The sequence below is a fragment of the Carcharhinus amblyrhynchos genome, chromosome 21, assembly GCF_965287045.1.
Source record: "Carcharhinus amblyrhynchos chromosome 21, sCarAmb.v2.hapA, whole genome shotgun sequence".
Classification (NCBI taxonomy): Eukaryota; Metazoa; Chordata; class Chondrichthyes; order Carcharhiniformes; family Carcharhinidae; genus Carcharhinus; species Carcharhinus amblyrhynchos.
In genome coordinates, this window is record NC_137344.1 from 6,570,028 (window position 1) to 6,594,902 (window position 24,875).

The 24,875-nt window shown below is 47.9% G+C and overlaps 1 protein-coding gene across 1 annotated transcript; it reads left to right on the plus strand.

Annotated features, from left to right (window-relative positions):
* The first annotated feature begins 4,638 nt into the window (after window positions 1-4,638).
* Window positions 4,639-24,247, plus strand: LOC145356446 (voltage-dependent calcium channel gamma-4 subunit-like). Its single transcript, XM_080209173.1, is given in 6 exon segments — window positions 4,639-4,871; window positions 4,873-4,893; window position 5,679; window positions 18,573-18,656; window positions 19,855-19,995; window positions 23,686-24,247. Coding segments are annotated over 6 exon segments (987 nt in total). The 5' UTR covers window positions 4,639-4,676; the 3' UTR covers window positions 24,231-24,247.
* Window positions 24,248-24,875: the final 628 nt, after the last annotated feature.

Below are 24,875 nucleotides of genomic sequence, written 5' to 3' on the forward strand. Positions count from 1 at the left end.
CACTCCGCAGTGATCGAAGCAGTTTGTATCCAAATGCAGCCCCAGACAATATCCAGGCTTGGGCTGATAAGTAGCAAATAACATTCATGCCACACAAGTGCCAGGCTCTCCAACAAGAGAGAATCTAACCATTTCCCTTTGACATCCAATAGTATTACCATCATTGAATCCCCCACTATCCTGGGGGTTACCATTGATCAGAAACCCAACTGGACCATGGCTACAAAAGCAAATCAAAGCAAATCCTGTGGTGAAGAACTCACTTCTTGACTCCCCAAAGTCTGTCCAAGGCATAAGTCAGGAGTTTGATGCAACACCTTCCACTTGCCTGGATGAGTGCAGTTTCAACAACACTCAAGAAACTTGACACCATCCAGGCAAAGCAGCCTACTGGATTGGCACCCCTTCCATAAACATTCACTCCCTCCACCACACAGTGGCAGCCGTGTCTACCATCTACAAGATGCACTGCAGGAATTCACCAAGGCTCCTTAGACAGGACCTTCCAAACACACACAACTACTGCTGGAGCAGTAACGGGGGTGGGGGTACCTGCAGTCCATCTGGGTTCTGAGTGCAGCCCACGAGACACTTTGTTGACCGTAGCCCATGTACAGGGCTGCCACATTCTGCTCATTTCCACCACTGTAATTTTTTTCCTCCTGGTGTGACTGAAATAATTCGTACATAAAACCAGGGCAAGTGAATTACTGTGCTTGCTGACTGCTCACAACATTGACTGTGAGAGCCGTGCACTCCCACAGCGTCCAAAATGTAAATACTTCTTTTGATTTTATCATTTGAAGTTGATGACAGTTCTATTAATACATAAATGATTAAGCTTTGTCTATAACTCTTTATGAAATATTCAGTGACTATTAAATGTATTCAGTCTTATTCGTGGGCTCCTGGTTAGTGGACAAGCCCGATTTTTTCAAGCCCACTGAGCTGAAGGAGGTTCAATCATCCAGCCCACTCACTGGCCTCGGTTACCCATCAAGATTCAAGAGCAGCAGATACAAAGGGGAACTGCCGGCTGTAAGTTCTCCTCCACTCAACATCCTCACTTGGAAATATATCAGCTGTTCCTTCACTGTCGCTGGGTCAAGATTCTGGAACTCCCTCCCTCACAGCACTGCGGGTGTACCTACACCACATGGACTGCAGTGGATCAAGAAGGCAGCTCACCACCACCTTATTAACCATGGACAATAAATACCAGTCTAGCCAGCGAAGTCTATATCCCATGAATGAATTCAGAAAAATGGATGCACAGTTGCAGTGTCTTCTCTTTGCTATTGGTCAGTCTGCTATCTGACAGATAAAACACCCCTTCACAAGTCTGAATATTCTCTACTCCAACCTACAGAGAAATCAAGGTCTGGTGGATGATTTAGTTTGCTTGATGCAAATGGGGACTTGCTCTCTATGGACACATCTCATTTATTCAAGTTCAGAAGTGTCTGTGCACATTGGTAGAACTAAGCCTTAAATCTCCATAAGGTGATCATCAGGCTGCTGTGAGGATTAAACCTTCTGAAAGGAGCAAGCCAGCAGTGAAACACAGTGATCCCAGCGGAAGCACTGCCCTGTGCCAACAAGAATGTGAGGGGTATCTGGAGCAGCAAAGAATCTCCACCTGAAACCCAGGGTGAGACAGGACAGATTCAGAAAGAATGTTCCCAGTGGTGGGGGAGTCCAGAACTAGGGGGTCATCGTTTGAGGATAAGGGGTAAACCTTTTAGAACTGAGGTGAGGAGAAATTTCTTCACCCAGAGGGTGGTGAATGTGTGGAGTTCACCAAAAGGCCAAAACATTGTCTGATTTCAAGAAGAAATTAGATATAGGCCTTGGAGCTAAAGAGATCAAGGGATATGGGTTCAAAGGAGGAATCAGGACATTGAATTTGATGATCAACAATGATCAAGATGAATGGTGGACTAGGCTCGAAGGGCCAAACGGCCTACTCCTGCTTCTGGTTTCTATGTTACGTTGGTGAAGAAGAATGGGCTGATTGGGGGCACCCTCAGTATCCTGCCCACAAATCTGCCCACTTCACATATTTTATTCTCACAGTGCCCCCTCAGAGGGGGCAGGAAAGAGCCACTCCCGCAGTGGGTACAAGCAAAATCAAACAAGGTGCTTATCCCTAAAAAATACACCTCCGGAATATCAGAACCTGCATCCCAGCTCTCAAGAAACAGCTACATGGAATTTCCGGAACATAAAGTGGCCATTCAGCTCATCGGGTCCAAGCTGGATTTTATGCTCTACTCAAATCTCCATCCACCCCTCCATATCTATCCCGTCAGTGTTTCCCTTGCTCCCTCATCCAGCATCCCGTCCTGCGTTATCCTTTGCTATTCACTCCACCCGTTCCTGTGGTTGCTGATCCTACGTTGCTGCCGGTGTGCCTATCCTGTGGTGAGGTTACAGGGTGTCATATGGAACCTGGGAGTTCTTGGTCCTACACTCCAGTGCGGAATCCTTGAACACATCGCTTACTCTACACCAAGCTACTCAGTACGAGGTCCAGTCCCAGACTTGGAGAAGGCAAAGCAAATGAGAACTGACTCTGAGTCAGCAATGCCATGGCCCAGTGAGAAACATAGAAACTAGAAGCAGGAAAAGGCCATTTGGCCCTTCGAGCCTGCCCCACTAATCATCCTGATGTGGAGATGCCAGTGTTGGACTGGGGTGGGCACAGTAAGAAGTCTCAGAACACCAGGTTAAAGTCCAATGGGTTTATTTGGAATCACGTGCTTTCAGAGCTCTGCCCCTTCATCAGGTGAGTGGAGAGGTTTCACAAACACACATTTATACACAGAGACACAATTGTAAGATAATGGTTGGAATGCCATCTTGATCATGGCTTTTCATCAAAATTCAATATCCTGATTCCCCCTTCTTCCCATATCCCTTGGTCCCTTTAACACCAAGAGCTAATTTCTCCTTGAAATCAGATAACGTTTTGGCCTCAACTACATTCGGTGATAGTGATGTTGATGCAGTTTTACCAAGACAAGAAACAAAGCAAAAAGGGAACCTTTACAGTCTACAACAGACCCTTTGAAAGCCCCATCCCCCTGCCCCCCTCTCTCTGGGTATGGGAAAAGCCAGTGGTTACTGTCAAAGTTTCCTTTGCCTCAGAGAACCCAATGGGATGACACTGAACTTGCTTCACTGAGTCTCACTGATGAGTTTCGCTTGTGTCACCATATCCCTCCATCAGGCATTTCCAATATAAAAGTATAGGAGAGAAGAGGCTATCCGGAGAGGCGATGCCCTAGTGGTATTATCACTGGACTATTAATCCAGAAACTCAGCTAATGTTCTGGGGACCTGGGTTCGAATCTCCGCCACGGCAGATGGTGGAATTCAATAAAAAAAATTTGGAATTAGAATCTGACCATGAAACCATTGTCAATTGTCACAAAAACCCATCTAGTTCACCTAATGTCCCTTTAGGGAAGGAAATCTGCCATCCTTACCTGGTCTGGACTACAAGTTACTCCACAGCATTGTGGTTGGCTCTCAACTGTCCTGTGAAATGGCCCAGCAAGCCATTGGTTAGCACTGCTGCTTCACTGCTCCGGGAACCTGGGTTCGATTCCCGACTCGGGTCACTGTCTGTGTGGAGTTTGCACATTCTCCTCGTGTCTGCGTGGGTTTCCTCCGGGTGCTCCGGCTTCCTCCCACAGTCCAAAGATGTGCGGGTTAGTTGATTGGCCATGCTAAGAAATTGCCCATTAGTGTCCTGGGATGCGTCGGTTAGAGGGATTAGCGGGTAAATGTGTCGGGATAGCGGGGTAAGGCCTGGGTGAGGTTATGGTGGGGTGCAGACTCGATGGCCAAATGGAGGGTTCTATGACTCTATGAAGCCACTCAGTTCAGGGGCAACTAGGGATGGAGAACAAATACTGGACAGCCAAGGATACCCACAGATGAATATTGGGCACATCCTCTCAATGGTGTTCTTTTGGAAAGATCCTGTCCAATTAGTTCCATTTTCCTACCGCCACAGCCTTTCTGAGATCCAATCACACTAGGAGAATATTAGCACCGATAATTATCCTAGCAAACTCCAACTGAATGTTTCCCAGGAATTGTTCATGTTTGTTGTGAATCTGTTGTCCCTGTGCTCTGCAGGCTGGCACTGGACCATGTGTCGGGGCTGTCAGAGCCCCCTGGACAAGTCCCTGGAGGTTCTCCTGGGTGAGCTGCGGAATGTTTCAGTGAGGTTCAGTCTGTGCGGGCAGACTGGCGGAACCCGCTCACGTACAAAGAGCCAGTGACGAGTAGATGGAGAGGAAGGTGGCTGATGTTGCCTCTCTTGAATTCTCATTCAAGCCCCCTTTTTGGCCGCCTGCCTCACGTTCCCCCTCGGCGGGAGTAGCCAGCAGAGATGGGGCTGGCACTGGGGTGAGGGGCTGGAGTGAGAGGATAAGTGGGGGGGAGAGAGAGCTGGGAGCAGCAACAGGAGGGATGGAGATGCTGAAGGCGGCTGGAGCGGATTAAGGTGAAAGTTGCCATCCTCCGGAGAGATGTCCGCTGATTGGGAATTTCCGGGGAGATGGGGAGTGTAGAGGAAGAAGCTACTCCCCGGGAGAGTTTAGCCCTGTGTTGGTGACCCCCCCCCCCCCCCCTCTCGCTGTCTGGCCGGACTATGAGGCAGTATGGGCTGGTGCGACCCCGGTGTACAGATGCTTTTCACTATAATGGGCGCCTTCGCAGCTTTCAGCCTGATGAGTATCGCCATTGGCACCGATTACTGGTTACACTCCCGGGCTTACATCTGTAACGGGACTAACGGCACCGCCGATGAGAGCCAGGTGAAGAAGGAGAAGGGATCCATGATCCACTCGGGGCTCCTGGAGGGTCTGCTGTGTGAAGGTACAAACATCGTGTCCAGTGTGGCAACACATACTGTCTGTCCGGGGAGGGGGGGTCTAAACTAAAGTCCTGTCTGTCTGGGGGGGGGGGGGTTCTAGACCCTAGTCCTGTCTGTCTGGGAGGGGGGGTTCTAGACCCTAGTCCTGTCTGTCTGGGGGGGGATTCTAGACCCTAGTCCTGTCTGTCTGGGGAGGGGGGGATTGTAGACCCTAGTCCTGTCTGTCTGGGGGGGGGATTCTAGACTCTAGTCCTGTCTGTCTGGGGGGGGATTCTAGACTCTAGTCCTGTCTGTCTGGGAGGGGGATTCTAGACTCTAGTCCTGTCTGTCTGGGGAGGAGGGGATTCTAGACTCTAGTCCTGTCTGTCTGGGGAGGGGGGGGGGGGATTCTAGACTCTAGTCCTGTCTGTCTGGGGAGGGGGGGGGGGATTCTAGACTCTAGTCCTGTCTGTCTGGGGAGGGGGGGGATTCTAGACCCTAGTCCTGTCTGTCTGGGGGGGGGGGATTCTAGACCCTAGTCCTGTCTGTCTGGGGGGGGGGCGGCTGTAGACCCTAGTCCTGTCTGTCTGGGGGGGGGGGGGGGCGGCTGTAGACCCTAGGTCCTGTCTGCCTGTGTGCGAGGTTCTAGACCACAGTCCTGTCTCTCTGTCTGGGGGGGGTTTTAAACAAATGTCCTGTCTGTCTGTCTCTCTGGGGGGGGGGGGGGGGGGGGGTTCTAAGTCACAGAGCAGCTGTCTCTTTGTCGGGGGGGTTAAACTACAGTTCTCTCTGTGTGCCTGGGGGAGAGGGTCTAAACTAAAACCCTGTCTGTCTGAGGTCTGGTGAGTTCTAACCTACTGTCTTGTCTGGGGTGGGGGGAGGGGGAGGTTCTAAACCACAATCCTATCTGTCTATCCGTCTGGATAGTGTGCAGGTGGTGGGGTTTTGGGGGGGGGGGGCTGTTTCTAAGCTATAGTCCTGCCTGTCTGCCTGGGGGTGCGGGGGTTAAACCACAATTCGCTTTTGTGTTGCCTTTTGCCTTTCTGGAAGATGTGAATTCCAGCAGCCTCTGTGTCTGGCCATTCCTGTGGCGGGTTTGGGATTGGGTTAAAATGGGATGGTGTCAGGCTGGTATTCACTGCAATATTCATCTTTAAACACACAGGGGGAAAAAAAACCCATCAGTGAATAGAGGGAGCGCTTTCACTGTCAGCCAGGGACAGCCCTGGGTGAATCTGGGTTTATTTCCTGGTTTTAAAGCAGGAACTTGTGAAACTTGAAGCAGAGAGTGCGAGAGGAATGTGAGAGATTTACTCTGGTGTCAGGAGTGTTCACAGCCCTGCGGCTCCCAACCTTCCCCCTTGTTCCTGTTGCCCTCCCTCCTGGGTTTTATTTGTGTGTGACTATGTGTGAATGATGGTGTGACTGTGGGTGAAAGGGAGAGGTTTCCCAGAGAGGAGAGAGAGGAAGACCTGGGAACTGCACACACACAGAGTGCCCTAATCCGAGCAGCCAGTTGTAACACACGCTCCATCTCTCAGAGCACAGTGTGATTCTGTGCCTGGGAGGCGCTCCATTCATTCCCCCTGCTGCACAATGGGACAGGCTACAGAGTGATTCTCATTGAAGCAGCTTATATAAGCGGTGTGGGGGGAGCACCATTCTAACAAATAGAATCTAAAAAAAAAAGTTCCCCTTTGATCTTTTTGCATTATAAATCATTACAGATACATAAACCGGCCATTCGGCCCAACCGGTTCATGCTACAGCTCATGCATCACCCCCCCCCCCAGTGCCCTCCCCCTTTAGCCTGCACCCCCCCCCCTTGCTCTGTGTGAGTATCTGACACCCTCCAGAACCCTGGACTCCATGCATTCTCTGAGTTTTGTTATGAATCTTTCTCTCACACTTACCCGGGGAAGACAGTAGCAAATAAATAACATGCAGATTTATCAACAGCTCAAGAAAATAATCCCAGCCCCAAACCACAGCGCGGCTTTCTCCCCCAGATCCTGACATCCCCAAGATATATTGATAGTTTTGGGAGACTCTCATCGCCCCGGCGTTTTTACACTAATGTTCTCTATTGTACTAAAATCTCACACAGAATATGGGATGTAATTTAGACTTACTAGCTCGTGTCAAGCTGCTGTGTGTGAAATTTTCATCTCAAAGGATAAGGCTCACATTTTTCTCCATTCAGTGAGGTTTTTCTAATCCGTATCTCACCCTTTGTACCTCACCCTGTGTCTCTCATCTCGCGTACATCCCGTGTACTTCACCCTGTGTACCTCATCCTGTGTACAACATGCTGTGTACCTTATCTGTGTACCTCAGCACCCCCCCCCCCCACATTCCCCTGTGCCAGTTCCTCTCTTTGACCAATCAGATTGTTGCTAATAGGGGTAGTTGTCAACCTGTGTACACCCTGTGTATCTCACCCTGTGTACCTCACATTGTGTACCTCACCCTGTGTACACCCTGTGTACCTCACATTGTGTACACCCTGTGTACCTCACCCCGTGTACACCCTGTGTACCTCACCCTGTGTACACCCTGTGTATCTCACCCCGTGTACACCCTGTGTACCTCACCCTGTGTACCTCACCCTGTGTACACCCTGTGTATCTCACCCCCTGTACACCCTGTGTACCTCACCTTGTGTACCTCACCCTGTGTACATCCTGTGTATCTCACCCTCTGTACACCCAGTGTACCTCACGTTGTGTACCTCACCCTGTGTACACCCTGCCTATCTCACCCTCTGTACACCCTGTCAACCTCACCTTGTGTACCTCACCCTGTATACCTTATCCTGTGTACCTCACCCCCCCTCCCCACATTCCCCTGTGCCAGTTCCTGAATTTGGCCAATCAGATTGTTGCTAATAGGGGTAGTTGTCAATTTGTGTACACCCTGTGTATCTCACCCTGTGTACACCCTGTGTACCTCACCTTGTGTGCACCCTATCAACCTCACCCTGTATACACCCTGTGTACCTCACCCTGTCTACCTTACCCTGTGTACTTCACTCTGTGTACACCCTGTATACCTCACCCTGTATACACCTTGTGTACTTCACCCTGTGTACCTCACCACCACCCCCCCTCCCCACTTTCCCCTGTGCCAGTTCTTGTCTTTGACCAATCAGATTGTTGCTAATAGGGGTAGTTTCATGTTGTGGGCCTGTACCTTGGCCATCAGCACCTGCTGTCCCCCTGGCACCCTGATACCCTGAGTATGTAGCCAGGATATCTGACATCGAACTGTCCTTGTCCCACACTTACCAGCAGGGGTCACTAGCTGGCAGTGCCAAGCAGGGACCCTGGCTGATTCCCCTCGCCTGAACCTGGGCTGGTTGAGTTGTAAACAAGCACAGGCTGTGACACATGGGAGAATCTCTCCATCTGTGTAAAACCACTGAGCCAATAAGAGTTGCTGCCTTGTTCACACATCATAGGCATCAAATCCACAGGTCGCTGAAGTGTAAAGGCCTTTCTCACTCACCAGGAACAAAGACATTCTGATTTGCAACAAATCTGTTTCCAGGCGGCATGGGGGCACAGTGGTTCGCGCTGCTGCCTCACAGCGCCAGGGACCCGGGTTCAATTCCAGTCTTGGGTGACTCTCTGTGTGGGGTCTGCACATTCTCCCCATGTCTGCGTGGGTTTCCTCCAGGTGCTCCTGCTTCCTCCCACACTCCAAAAATGTGCAGGTTAAGTGGACTGGCCATGGGGAATATATGGGATTAGAGGGATAGGATAAGGGAATGTATGGGATTAGAAGGATAGGATAAGGGAATGTATGGGATTACAGGGATGGGGCAAGGGAGACAAGAATTGGCCGTGATAAATTCTCCCTCAGTATACATGAACAGGTGCCTTACTGTGGCGACTAGGGGATTTTCCACAGTAACTTCATTGCAGTGTTAATGTAAGCCTATTTGTGACTAGTAAATAAACTTTAAAAAGCATCTTGGGTAAGATATTCTGTCAGAGAGTCAGTGCAGAGCTGCTTCTTCTGCGCTATAGGATTTCTATGAAATTTAACAGCCGATAGCACAGCCATGTCTCACTCTAAGCAATCTGATTAAAATTATAAAGGATTTTTACTGTCAATTCCAATTCAATTTTCAATGGATGAGTATGTTCCTACAATTATAAAATAACCAACTGCAACTCAAACCTAGTCCAACACACACTGCCTGTTCAAATAAAGATTAGAACCAGATGAAAGATATTTTTAGGCAGTGAGTTGTGATCTGGGATGTGCTGTCTGAAATGCGCTGGAAGCAGATTCAGAAGTAACTTCCAAAAGGGAATTGAAGATGTATCTGAAAATAGGCACCATTTGCAGGAATATAGAGAAGGAACAGGAATTGTACAGATCTTCCACAAGGTCAGCACAGGCAGATGGCAGAATGGCCTCCTTCTGGCCCATACATTTGGCGTATTGAGTCAGCATCGACCCTCCGTCTGTCACACCCCTTTGTCTGTCCTATCCCCATGCATTTACCATGGGTAATCCATCTAACCTACACAGCTTCGGACACCAAGAGGCAATTTAGCATGGCCAATCCACCTAACCTGCACATCTTTGGACAGTGGGAAGAAAGTGGAGCACATGGATGAAACACGCGCAGACACGGGAAAGCAGGGAATGCGACACGGTCACCCAAGGCTTGAATTCCTGGCGTTGTGAGGCAGCAATGCGTCACCCCCACAGTGTACAAAATTCATGAAGGAACCAAAAACAGTCAGTGGGTAGGAATAACGGGCTGTTTTTCCAATGGAAGGAAATTTTACAGTGCTGTATCCCATGTTTCAGTACTAAGGCCATTGTTATTACAAAAATATATTCTCGAATTGGATTTGGATTTACAGAGCAGGTGTTAAAGCTTAAAGGTGATATGATTTTTGGAAATGTAGAAGAGTGAGAAGGGTAACAGGTTTAGGAGGTCCGAGACAAAGTGGTAAAACGGGTAAGTTAATGTGGAGAAATATAGCAAGGTAGAATGTGACAAGGTATTTATGAAGTATCTAGTTCAACTTTAAACAGTGAGACCGCAGGTGTGTATGTCCATACATCCATGAAAGTTTTTGATTTGATTTATTATTGTCACATGTATTGGTACACAGTGAAAAGCAGACAGTGAAACAGAACACAAGAAAACTTCAAAAGCATCTTGGATCCCTGACAAGGCTGGCAGAGAGTGTGTGGAAGGTGAAACTGAGTTAAAATTTTATGTTAGTTTCATCTCCCCTTGTCCAGTCTCCTCCCCCCTACAGTCAGTGACTCTCCTGATGCCCTCTGTCCCACTAACCGTTTCCTCGCCTTTCCTTTTTCTCTGTGGGTCTCCAATCCCTCTCCTCAGGATCACCTAGTCTTAGGGCTCTCTGCTTCTGCCTTGAGCAGGGACTGAGCCAACCCCCGCCTCCACCGCTACCCCTCCTCGGTCTGACTGAACTGCCCCTCACCTTGAACCATTTCTCCTGTGACTCCAATCCTATCCTCCAAATTAAAGGTGTTGCTATGAGTGTGTGCATGGTTTCTAGTTAGGCTGCCACTTGCAGGATTATGTGGAACATTCTCTGACCCAGGCCCCCTCCCTCACTTCTTTTTCAATATATTGCTGATTGTGAAGTGTCATTTCCTCCTCTCAGCCCAAATGACAACATTCTCAACAAAAACAGGAAATGCTGGAAAATCTCAGCAGGTCTGTGGAGAGAGAGGCCGGAATTCTCCCATCCCACCCGCCACTGGAATTTTAGCGGGCGGGTTGCAGAGAACGTGAAACACCATTGACGGGGAATTTCCGGCTTTTAGACCAGTCCAGCTGGAGAATTCCGCCCAGGAAATAGCCAATGTTTAGAGTCTGGATGACCCTTCGTCAGAGCTCCAAGGAAGAGTTGTCCAGATTCAAAGGGTCATCTGGTGAAGTGTATTCCAGACTCGAAACGTTGGCTCTATTCTCTCTCCACAGAGGCTGTCAGACCTGCTGAGATTTTCCAGCATTTTCTGTTTTTGTTTCAGATTCCAGCATCTGCAGTGTTCTGCTTTTAACATCATTTCTCGTGACATTTCTAGCTACCTCTTGTCTTCACATAGTCCATCACTGACTCTTTTTTGCGAGTTCTATATCTCCATTTCTGGAAATAGGCCTTCAACAAATATCCTCTGTAAGCACTATGCTCTCTTGACTACATTCTCTCATGTCCTACATCCTGAAAGAACTCCATTCCATTCTTCCAGTATCACCATCTCATCTGTTTGAACAATGCTATCTTCCATATAACGCTTTCTGATATTTCTTTATTTCTCAATCAAGGCTACTCCTCATCCCCCAATCCCCATTAACCATGTCACGCACTCCCGCTATCACACTCTGCCCCTCTCTCCCAGAACCATAACAGGGTTCCTCTCCTCTGCGCCTCCCCACCAGCTTCTATGTTCAACAAATCATCCATTTCTAACACCTCCAGCTTGAATCCCTGCAGTGCAGAAGGAGGCCACTCAGCCCATCAAACCTGCACCGACAACTATCCCACCCAGGCCCTATCCCACACATTTACCCTACTACCCCAACAGCACTAAGGGGCAATTTAGCATGGCCACTGCACCTAACCTGCACATCTTTGGACTGTGGGAGGAAACTGGAGCACCTGGAGGAAACCCACACAGACACAGGGAGAATGTGCAAATTTCATACAAACTCCATACAGATGGCTGGAATTGAACCCGGGTCCCTGGCGCTGTCTACTCTATGAATAATATGTTTTGTCTGTATGGCAAGAAACAATACTTGTGACAATAATAAAACAACTCAAATCGAGGCATAAGACATGAAAGCAAGAAAGATATGCCAAGCCTTTATAAAGCAGTGGTTAGACCTCACTCAGTATTGTGTTGAATGCTGGACATCGTGCATTAGGAAGAATGTCAAGATTTTGATGAGAGTGCAGAAGAGATTCACAAAAATAACTTTAGGAATGAAGAATTGCTGTTCTGTGGGTAGACCGGAGAAGCTGGGATTGTTCGCCTGAGAATAGAAAGGCATTTAAAACCACAAAGGTTTTAGAAAGAGTAAATAAAGAGCAGGGTTCCAACTCTCGATAACCAGGGGACACAAATTTAAAGTGATTGGCAAAAGAATGAGAGGTCAGATGAGGCAACAGTTTCTACACAGCGAGTTGCTGTGATCTGGAATGCGGAGCACAGCCTGAAGGAATGAAGCAGACAAAATCAATGTTTAAAAAGGAATTGGATAAGTACTTGAATAGAACAAGTTTACAGGCATTTGGAAGAGAACAGGGAAGTGGGATTCAATGGATAATTTTACAAGCGCCAGTAAAGGGTCTGATGGGCCAGGCAGTCTCCCAAGGTGCTTTATCATTTTACCACTCGATTCAGATACAGCCTGGATTCTGTGGGGATGGGACTGAGAAATCAGCCAGTGTGCGCTGGCTCCCTCACCTTCAGCCAGCGATCAGCTCACACCCAATACACTTCCGTTCCTTTTTCAAAATAAATGCTGACGTTGCCCATTTCCAGCTCTTATTCTTACTCAGACACCACTTTGTGGAACAAAATGGATTAGTGACTGAGTTGTACAACTCTCCACCGATATATAAACCATCACAGCCGCCCTTAAACACAATGCCTGTTCAATGCACCGGCGTTAAGGACATTTCTTGCTTGTTTCTACGAGGTTTTGTGATGCAATGGGAATGCATCAACCTGCAGTTTGACTCTCAAACCCTAAAGAGGCCCTTTTAAAAGTTTTAATTTATTAGTCTCTCAAGTGGGCTTGCAGTGAAGTTACTGAGAAAATCCCCTAGTCGCCACACTCCGGCGCCTGTTCGGGTACACTGAGAATTTAGCATGGCCAATGCACCCTAACCAGCACGTCTTTCAAACTGTGGGAGGAAACTGGAGCACCCGAAGGAAATTCACGCAGACACGGGGAGAATGTGTAGACTCCACACAGACAGCGACCCGAGCTGGGAATCGAACCCAGGTCCCTCGCACTGTGAGGCAGTGGGGGGAAGATGTGGAGGGGGTGCTGTATGCAGTGTAGAGGTTACAGCATGGATTGTAATTTGGACCTCAGTCTGTTAACAGATAATGTATAATCTGTTAATGCAATTATGGTGTCAGATATTATCAAAATGTTGGTGTGAATTAAAAATGGCTCGCAACACTTCTTTGTAATAAAACTGTCTTCCATAAAAACAATTCAAATGAAAATGTTACTCTACGTGCAACATGCTGCTTCTCTCTGCTTTGCTTCCCTCCTCCCCCTGAATTCCACAGGCGCAAATGTGTGGGGGGGCGGTGGGTGGACAAGTGGTCATTCTCAACCACACAGTGTGTTAACAGCTCTTGTGGGATTGGAATGGATTTATCTTTGAACCTCCTGCTGTTCAAATGTCTCTGACACACACACACAGGCCCCGTAGCAATCACTAAATAGCTAACATGCTCAGGAGGCCTGGCTAATTCTATCGCCACTGACCCCAGCAGCAGCCTAGGAGAGCTGGAGTGTTGAGAATTCCTAAGCAGGATGGCTCAGTCCCAGTACTCGGCTGTGCGTGATCTGCACCCTTTATACATGATTCTCTCAAACTATCATTGTACGTAATATTAATCGATCTCCCATTCCTCAGAGGGAACTGTACTATTCGTCATTTTGATGTGAAGTTAATTTATGTTGTAAATGTGGATATCAGAATTCAGAGTGACAGGGAGTAACAGGTGTAAGATTTTTCATATGTTTTGGTGCTGCAGTGAAAAAGAGACACGCTGAAATTTGGACTGCAGAGAAATCTGGGTTGTTGGAGCATTGGAGTTTCTCTCCATGTCTACACACTAATACTGGCAGCAGGGTATAATTACAGCTTACACATTCAGTTTCCATTGTAATCCAATTTTTTTTAAGGGGAGATTAATTCTTACCCCACCAAACACTCACACACACTGGTTAAAATTTTAACAATCACAAAACGTGACCTTTATCCATGACTAGCTGCATTTTTAAACCAGCTGGGTATAAACCAACCTCCCATCCATTGACTCTGTCTATGCTTTCCGCTGCCTCAGCAAAGCAGCCAGCATAATAAAGGACCCCACACACCCCGGACATTCTCTCTTCTATCTTCTTGTGTCAGGAAAAAGGTATAAAAGTCTGAGGTCACCAACTCAAGAACAGCTTCTTCCCTGCTGCTGTCAGACTTTTGAATTTGATCTTTCTCTACACCCTAGCTATGACTGTAACACTACATTCTGCACTCTCCTTTCCTTCTCTATGAACGGTATGCTCTGTCTGTATAATGTGCAAGAAACAATACTTTTCACTGTATGTTAATACATGTGACAATAATAAATCAAATGAAGTGTAACTATCTGTCCAGCTGGATTCCCCAGGGCTGGGCATATGGGCAGCTAAAGGGAAACAGCAGCAGTCAGATCCACGCAGCTAACTGCCTTATGGTGACAAACAAATGAACAGTCCCGACCCGCAGACATCCACCACCCCTCATCATTACAGCAGCCAGGCTGAGCTCCTGCCTCTGAGTCTTTGATAATTCCCCCTCTATCCCACCCATACCCCTCCCACTGGCTAACCGGACAGCTGGACATTCTAACCGCCTGCCTGGTGGGAATATAAAACTGATAATGAGATCTTCCCTTTAACTTCAGATGGAAACCTGAAGAGGTGGCGCAGTGGTTAACACTGCTGCCTCACGGCTCCAGGGACCCAGGTTCAAATCGCGGCTTGGGTCACTGTCTGTGTGGAGTTTGCACATTCGCCCCGTGTCTGTGTGGGTTTCCTCCAGGTGCTCCAAAGATGTGTGGGTCAGGTTGATTGGCCATGCTAAATTGCCCCTTAGTCTCCTGGGATGTGTAGGTTAGTGGGATTCGTGGGGTAAATACATGGGGTTGTGGGAATAGAGTCTGGGTGGGATTGTTGTCTGTGCAGTCCTGATGGGCCGAATGGCCTCCTTCTGCACTGTAGGGATTCTATGATCTGTGTCCTGATTTTTCCAGACATCCCCTCTTGTATCCCAGCACCATTCCGTCACATCAATATCTGCATCTTTGTTTGCACTAATCTACCTGGAGGTTCATCCAAAAGAGGTAGAACTTTCTGAAATCTCTGCCTTTTGTTGGTTTAAAACAGTTTCCTCTCATCATTGGTGTAATCTGAGTTAAATATTCCAGATCTAACCTTCCCATTCTGACTATCAGTGTTTACACCATTATCAGATCCGCACTCAGTCACCCCCAATTCCTTCCTGCTAGTCTTTCCTCCTCAGTCCATGTGACCAGTGTCATTGTCATATCACCATTTCCTCATTGGTCTCATCACCAGGACTGAAGGCTGACTGAGCTGTGTGTGGTATACTTTAACTAGAAGTTCCTCAGATGTGTATCCTGCTCATGTGTTTCTTTTTAACTCAATATTTCATCTACCAAATGATTACAGTTTTACAGTGTGTGAACATGCTAAATATCCCTAAATCTGTCACTATTATTACCATTCCCACACAGAGACCAATCACTTTTCAAAACAGATGCATATCTCAGACAACCAACGGAAATGCACTTGGGGACAAATTTTCTCTTTTTAAGGCTTTTACTGTAACAAACAAACTCAAATCACTGTGTCCAAATCCTGGGACTCACTCCTGAGCACCATGGCTGTACCTACACCACACAGACAGCAGCGATTCAATAAAATATCTTCTCCAGAGCAATTAGCAATGGGTGATTCCTGCCAGCCTGGCTACTGAAGCCCACATCCCATCTATGAATAAAAAAGAAATCAACATTGATCCAACATTAATGAATGGGCAACTAATATATCAAACTAAAGAAAAAGTAAGTTTCGCATTTGCTAAATAAATATGCCTTATAAAGCGCTTTTAATGCAACACAATACTTTTGACTAATCTGCTATATAGGATTACAGAAACTGTCTCACAGCCACTTCTAGCTCCACAGTGGATATTCAGTTTGCCCCAATGTTAAAACCTCCGATGTTCTTCATTCCACACAGCTGAGTTTTCTCAGATATAATTATCACCAGCAAGTCGCACTTCAGTGACTCCTAATCACGCAAACCTTCATGAACCCCATTTTTACTTGAATAGAAGTCAAATTCTCACAAGCATCCTGCTTGGCTGTTAACATAAACCAGTTCACCCTGCTTTCCCAAAGTATAAGCTTCCGTGTTTCTGCATATCGGAGAACAGCTGTCCCTCTTCTGTAAGGTAGTATGAAAATGTGGAAAGCTGTCACCCCACTTCAGTGGGTTTCTATCTGAGTTTCTTTCCCCATAGTAACTGGATCACGTGGGCATGTCTCCAAACTGCGCTGCTTATCCTTAATTCTCTTTTACTTTGAGTTAAATGTATATTTCAAAACATAGCAGTCTTGAAAATTTCAGCTTTTAAGACATTATTACTTCCCTGTCCATCACAGCCATTTCAGAAATTGCAATTTTTAGTTGGTCTAAGGCAGGGACGGGACGAGGTAAATAATACAGTGGTGCATTTGGGAAGACTCTTTCAAGGATGGGATTAAGAGTTAGAGTTGAAAAGATTTAGCTTTGCAATTATCTTTCACACTCTCTGACTTAGGACCAGATGGTACAGCCTCTAGCACAGACTGTCTCATCTCGAGACGTGTAAACAACATGACAGGGTTAAAAAAAATGTCCATTGTTGGATGTTGACACAGGATCCAGATCCTGTGAATAATGTTCTCAATCTAACAAGCAAACATATTCAATCTTATATCAAGATTGCCAAGTGAAGGGCCAAAACCATAGGTTGGACAAATTGAGAGAGAAGAACAGTTAAGTCAGGTAATTTTGAATAATGATACACAGCTCAGCTTTTAAAAGCTTAAGGGTTGAACGAGAAAGAGCAAACCAAAGTTTGGAGTCAGAGGAAAGATAATGAAGTAGCAATTGAGGCAATAATCTCAATTTTAACACATCTGTGAAGATGTCTGGAGGGTCAATCTGATCATTGTTTAGCTGGTTCAGAGGGAAAATATACACACCTCCCCCCCAAATAAAGATTTCAACCTCAATAAGTGTGAAGTCATTTGCCGAAAATTCACAAAGAATCAAACTCGCTAACCTTATACAAAATTGGAATTTTTATTTGATCTCACAGCAGTCGAGTAGGTCCAGAAAAACACAATTTCCTAAGCGCAAGCTAATGATGTGTTATCCAGTGGCCATCAGCAGGGAGCCAGAACTCATTGTCACATTCTATCAAATAAAATAGATGCGATAATATTTTAATGTGCAGTGTCTTCTGAAAGTGTCATGAACTGAAGGTTTTCACTATACATTTGGTAGAGTTTTACAACAGATCTATCTCACATGGGTATCTTATACTCTTCAACAAAACACTTGCAGAACTATTAAATTGCTATCTTTTTAAATCACAGAATCCCTACTGTGCAGAAGGAGGCCATTCAGCCCATTAACCCTGCACCAACCACAATCCCAATCAGGCCCTATCCCCATAACCCCATTCATTTATCCTATCTGGTCCTTCTGACACTAAGGGTCGATTTAGCAGGGCCAATCCATCTAACCTGCACATCTTCGGATCGTGGGAGGAAATCGGAGCATCTGGAGGAAACCCACTCAGACATGGGGAGAATGTGCAGACTGCGCACAGACGGTGACTCAAACCGGGAATCGAACCCGAGTTCCTGGTGCCATGAGGCAGTAGTGCTAACCACTGTGCCACCGTGCTGCCCCTAAACACTTGCAGAACGGTTAAATTGTCTTTTTAAACTATTACACTTTTTTAAAAATAGTGAAATTAATCATCTTGGAGCCAGAGTTGGGACCTGTAAACAGTGGGCAACAGTACAGTTTAATAAAAGGCATCTCATACATATATATTGTATATACATACATATCATAACCATACCTCAGCAATTAGCAATCATATTCCTAGATCTGCTGTGAGTCTTGCCCTTGCCAGCGGGGTTACTCTCTGTGGGGGTAGCTGGGGATCTGTTACTGAGTGTGGGGGTGGTTGGGGATCTGTTACTGAGTGTGGGGGTGGTTGGGGATCTGTTGCTCTCTGTGGGGGTGGGTGGGGATCTGTTGCTCTCTGTGGGGGGTGGGTGGGGATCTGTTGCTGTCTGTTGGGGGGGGTGGGGATCTGTTGCTCTCTGTGGGGGTGGGTGGGGATCTGTTGCTCTCTGTGGGGGTGGTTGGGGATCTGTTGCTCTCTGTGGAGTTGGTTGGGGATCTGTTGCTCTCTGTGGGGGTGGTTGGGGATCTGTTGCTCTCTGTGGGGGTGGTTGGGGATCTGTTGCTCTCTGTGGGGGTGGTTGGGGATCTGTTGCTGTCTGTGGGGGTGGTTGGGGATCTGTTGCTCTCTGTGGGGGTGGTTGGGGATCTGTTGCTCTCTGTGGGGGTGGTTGGGGATCTGTTGCTCTCTGTGGGGGTGGTTGGGGATCTGTTGCTCTCTGTGGGGGTGGTTGGGGATCTGTTGCTCTCTGTGGGGGGGGGGATCTGTTGCTCTCTGTGGGGGGGGGATCTGTTGCTCTCTGTGGGGGGGGGGGATCTGTTGCTCTCTGTGGGGGGGTGGGGATCTGTTGCTGTCTGTGGGTGTGGTTACTACACAGATATTTACTGGTTATTTTCTGATTTCTGACACCTTAGGGCTTCAGAGAGGAAATTGCTTCCGAATCAATTACTTTCCTGAAGATGATGATTATGACCAGGAAGGATCGGAATACCTTTTACGTAAGAATTTAAATAATTTCATATTCTGCATGTGGGAATGACCGATGATATAGTTTGGAGCCAGGCCAGACTAGTGCAGAAGAGGGTGTAAATCTAGAACGTTTGACAACTTGCTCGTTTCACCCGAACCTTAATATTTACACAGTTTTCCTGATCCACCTCCTATCATTTACTCCAGTTGCTTTGCCTTTGCTGGGAGACCCTGACCTCACTCAGCGAGATCGTAAAATCCCACCCAAGACCAGTGGCGATTTCTGTTCTCCGAGCCTAGCCTGTCCCGGAATCGGAACGGACAAGGCAGTAAAAATTGTGTTTGTCTTTCTTACTTCAGAAGATTTCCTCAGTAATTAAGGGGATCAGGGATTATGGGGAAAAGGCAGGAGAACGGGGATGAGAAAAATATCAGCCATGATTGAATGGCAGAACAGACTTGATGGGCCGAGTGGCCTAATTCTACTCCTTTGTCTTACAGTCAGTAATAGTAAAAGTGGGTGTCTATAAAACAGGGATTGTTTTGTGGCTGCTTCTATTATTCTGCCCTCTAATCCCACTTTACCTGAAGATTACACTTGATTTTGATCCCCCCCCATGTGCGTCACCTCGGAAATGGACTTTTTATTAACAAACCCTGGAGGGTCGATATCCCGCCCCCAATTTCCTCTCCTGAAGCCAGTAACTCAATCTGAGATGTAATTTAATCATTAGCACCAACACTTTGCTACTTTTCCCAATGCTACATTTTTCTCCAGGCAGGGATGGCGGGAGATTTTCCCACCACAATCCTGGCCTCTTCTGTTGAGCAGACCTCCATGTTCGCTTTGCAACGGGATACATGAGAGAGGATCAGGAGTGGGAACCTTGTCTGATCCCACTGCCCACCCCAAGTGTAGGAATGTTGAAGGGCTTTTCAGGAACACATGCCCAATCCCACTCCCAGCTCATTGACAGGAGTCAGTGATCCAGCCTGGTGATTTACACACAGTGCGACACTGCGTAGTGTAACCTTATTGAACCTGGCTGCGATTAAAAAGAGAAGGGGTCTTTGCCCTGATCTATCTGCACCGTACACACATTTATACATACTGGATAAACTGACCGTGTTATACTTCCCTCAAACAGACAGCAATATATTCTAATCTATCTCACTCAGATACCAGATATAAAGAGGACGGTAAAAGTTGTTTCTCTGTCTCCGCAGGGATTGTTCGTGCTTCCAGTTTATTTCCGATCCTGAGTGCTATTCTGCTGCTCCTGGCAGGTCTGTGTGTCGGAGCTGGAAAACTGTACAGCAGCAAAACCAACATTATCCTCAGCGCCGGCATCTTATTTGTAGCAGCAGGTAAGAGCTGAGCACCTCCACTCCTCACTCACTCACTCCTCACTCACTCCTCACTCCTCACTCACTCACTCCTCACCCTCTCCTCACTCACTCACTCCTCACCCTCTCCTCACTCACTCACTCCTCACTCATTCCTCACACACTCACCCTCTCCTCACTCCTCACACACTCCTCACTCACTCCTCACACACTCCTCACTCACTCCTCACTCACTCCTCACTCACTCCCCACTCACTCACTCCCCACTCACTCACTCCTCACTCACTCACTCCTCACTCACTCCTCACTCACTCACTCCTCACACACTCCTCACTCACTCCCCACTCACTCCTCACTCACTCACTCCTCACTCACTCACTCCTCACTCACTCCTCACACACTCCTCACACACTCCTCACTCACTCCTCACACACTCCTCACTCACTCACTCCTCACTCATTCCTCACTCATTCCTCACTCACTCCTCACTCACTCCTCACTCACTCCTCACTCACTCCTCACACACTCCTCACTCACTCACTCCTCACTCACTCCTCGCTCACTCCTCACTCACTCCTCACTCACTCCTCACTCATTCCTCACTCACTCCTCACTCACTCCTCACTCATCCTCACTCACTCATCCTCCTCACACACTCCTCACTCACTCCTCACACACTCACCCTCTCCTCACTCATTCCTCACACACTCACCCTCTCCTCACTCACTCCTCACACACTCCTCACTCATTCCTCACACACTCACTCACTCCTCACACACTCCTCACTCACTCACTCCTCACTCACTCCTCACTCACTCCTCACTCACTCCTCACTCATCCTCACTCACTCATCCTCCTCACACACTCCTCACTCACTCCTCACACACTCACCCTCTCCTCACTCATTCCTCACGCACTCACCCTCTCCTCACTCATTCCTCACACACTCACCCTCTCCTCACCCTCTCCTCACGCACTCACCCTCTCCTCACTCACTCCTCACTCACTCCTCACACACTCCTCACTCACTCCTCACTCATTCCTCACACACTCCTCACTCATTCCTCACACACTCCTCACACACTCCTCACTCACTCCTCACACACTCACCCTCTCCTCACTCATTCCTCACGCACTCACCCTCTCCTCACTCATTCCTCACACACTCACCCTCTCCTCACCCTCTCCTCACGCACTCACCCTCTCCTCACTCACTCCTCACTCACTCCTCACTCACTCCTCACACACTCCTCACTCACTCCTCACACACTCACCCTCTCCTCACTCATTCCTCACACACTCACCCTCTCCTCACTCACTCCTCACACACTCACTCACTCCTCACACACTCACCCTCTCCTCACTCACTCCTCACACACTCCTCACTCATTCCTCACTCACTCCTCACTCATTTCTCACACACTCCTCACTCACTCCTCACACACTCCTCACTCACTCCTCACTCACTCCTCACTCACTCACTCCTCACTCACTCCTCACTCACTCCTCACACACTCCTCACTCACTCCTCACTCATTCCTCACACACTCCTCACTCACTCCTCACACACTCACCCTCTCCTCACTCATTCCTCACACACTCACCCTCTCCTCACTCACTCACTCCTCACACACTCCTCACTCACTCCTCACTCATTCCTCACACACTCCTCACTCACTCACCCTCTCCTCACTCATTCCTCACACACTCACCCTCTCCTCACTCACTCCTCACTCACTCCTCACACACTCCTCACTCACTCCTCACACACTCCTCACACACTCCTCACTCACTCCTCACACACTCACTCACTCCTCACACACTCACCCTCTCCTCACTCACTCCTCACACACTCCTCACTCACTCCTCACTCATTCCTCACACACTCCTCACTCACTCACTCCTCACTCACTCCTCACTCATTCCTCACACACTCCTCACTCACTCCTCACACACTCACTCACTCCTCACACACTCACCCTCTCCTCACTCACTCCTCACACACTCCTCACTCACTCCTCACTCATTCCTCACACACTCCTCACTCACTCACTCCTCACTCACTCCTCACTCACTCCTCACTCACTCATCCTCCTCACACACTCCTCACTCACTCCTCACACACTCACCCTCTCCTCACTCATTCCTCACACACTCACCCTCTCCTCACTCACTCCTCACTCATTCCTCACACAGTCCTCACTCACTCCTCACACACTCACTCACTCCTCACACACTCACCCTCTCCTCACTCACTCCTCACACACTCCTCACTCACTCCTCACACACTCCTCACACACTCACCCTCTCCTCACACACTCACCCTCTCCTCACACACTCACCCTCTCCTCACTCACTCCTCACACACTCCTCACTCACTCCTCACACACTCACCCTCTCCTCACACACTCACCCTCTCCTCACACACTCACCCTCTCCTCACTCACTCCTCTCACACTCACCCTCTCCTCACACACTCACCCTCTCCTCACCCTCTCCTCACACACTCACATTCACTCTATCACACACACACCCCCTCAGTTTCACACACAAACCCTCACCCTCTCACAGATGCATGACTGACGGACAATGCAGTCGGTACACACGGGGAGTCACGGTGCACAGACACTTGGAAGTCGCAGATTATTCACACAGTAAACAGAACTCAGAAACATACACGTTAATATTCAGGAAGGAGATAGCCTCGCCCACACTGTAACTCACTCACACACACCCTCAGGAGCAGCAAACGGTGATGGGATCTGCAGCACAAAACCACACAACTGAGAACTCTGATTCCTATATTGAAACTGATTTGTATTTTTATTTAAGAAAAGGCATCAGCCTGTTTTATAGCAAAATCAATCTAAACCAAGCAGAGTTTTATTTAATCAGAGTCCCACCAACTATAAAAAACAGAGGTCATGTTGGAAACGAGAGCAAAATATCCCGACAAAAGCAGGATTACTTTTCCAACATGTCGAAAAATCATCCCAGTTATTGACAGCTGTGTCGAGACTGATTGACAGAATTATCCAATCACCCGATTAGCGAACCGGAATAAACGTCACTGTACGTAGCAATATTTTCACAGCAAGAATTGGTCAAATGATGTCAAACTCCCCAAAGTTCTCAAAACAAGACCATCAGTTTGAAGACTTACCCCAAAGTGCGCTGGATGCTGGGACAGAGAGTAAATTTAAGGAAGAGTGAGACAGATTTTAATGGGTTGAAGGGTTATGGGGAGAAGGCAGGAAAATGGGGATAAGGAGCAGATCAGCCATGATCGAATGGCAGAGCAGACTCGATGGGCCGAATGGCCTAATTCTGCTCCTAACTCCAATGAATTTAAGTTTATTTATTAGTGTCACAAATAAGGCTTGCATTAACGCTGCAATGAAGAAAATCCTCACACTCCAGCGGCTGTTTGGGTAAGCTGAGGGAGAATGGCCAATGCACCTGACCAGAACATTTTTTTGACTGTGGGAGGAAACCCATGCGGACACGGGGAGAACATGCAGACTCCGCACAGACTGTAACCTAAGCCAGGAATCAAAACCAGGTCCCTCGCACTGTGAGGCAGTCGTGCTAACCACTGTGCCACCGTGTCGTTCCCCTCACTGTAGGCCTGGTTTTTATTTATTAGTCACAAATAGGTTTATGTTAACACGGCAATGACTGTGAGGCTGACGGATGTGTTTTTTGTCCTAGGGTTGAGCAATATTATTGGGATTATTGTGTATATATCGAGCAACACAGGTGACCCCTGGGATAAGAATGATGATGACAAGAAGAGTCTGTATTCGTACGGATGGTCCTTTTACTTTGGGGCCTTGTCCTTCATTGTGGCGGAGATGGCTGGCGTCCTCGCAGTCAGCATTTACATCGATAAAAACAAAGCTGTGAGAACCAGGCCGCACCGGGAGTATTTAAAGACTTCCTCCTCACCCTATGCCAGGATGTCCAGCTACAGATACAGACAAAGGAGAAGGTCCAGGTCCAGCTCCAGGTCTGAGGAACCTTCTCCGGCTCGGGAAATCTCTGCCGCTGCCAACATGAAGGTAGTGAGTAGTATGGTGCCGCTGACCGAGATCTCCATGTACACCTTGTCACGGGAAGGCAACAAGCCAGCAGTCAGGGGTGCCTATCACCCGGACCAGGAAGAAAGCTTCCTCCAGGTTCATAACTGCTTTCAGAAGGAGCTGAAGGAAGGCCTCGGTGCCAACACCATGAACAGGCGAACAACGCCAGTCTGAACCCCCCCGGCTTGGAAACCCGCCACCCCCCCCCCCCCCCAACTTCACCGACCACCCCCACCCACCCACCAAGGGCCAGTTTCCTTCCTCACCCTCTTCAAAGGGGAGCAACGGAAGAGACTTAGACAAAGGTGTCTCCAACGGAAGATGTGTTTTCACCAGGGTGGCCTCTCATTGCTGGTGGCTTCTCGGATTGTAACAGGCGAGAGGTAAAAGGAGGAAAGTTTACCGGGATTGGGCGAGAGGAGGAAATGAATAAAACCAGGAAACCAACGACACCGGAAGAGAAGATTTGGAGAACACTGGCCCAAATTGAAAGCCTGGAATGTCCGTTTCTGTTGAGTCAATGCAATGTTTAACACAGATTAATATTTTGTAGCGTTTAATGTACACTTACATTTCATGTACCCAAACACCAAGTCCCTGGGCCTGGACTATCTCTGTGGTGCTTTTGTGTTAACCCTTTACACGGTGCGAGTGATAAAAAAGTTCACCCAGCTCCACTGGGCTTTAGTTCCGTCTTTAACCCTCTTAGTGGTCTTGGTCACCGGCTGGAATGTTTCTTGGGGTCTCAGCGGGCAAGGGGAAGAAGGCAAAAGGGCGAGAGCCAGGTCCAAGTTCCCATCGCCCTCCCAGAAAAATCCT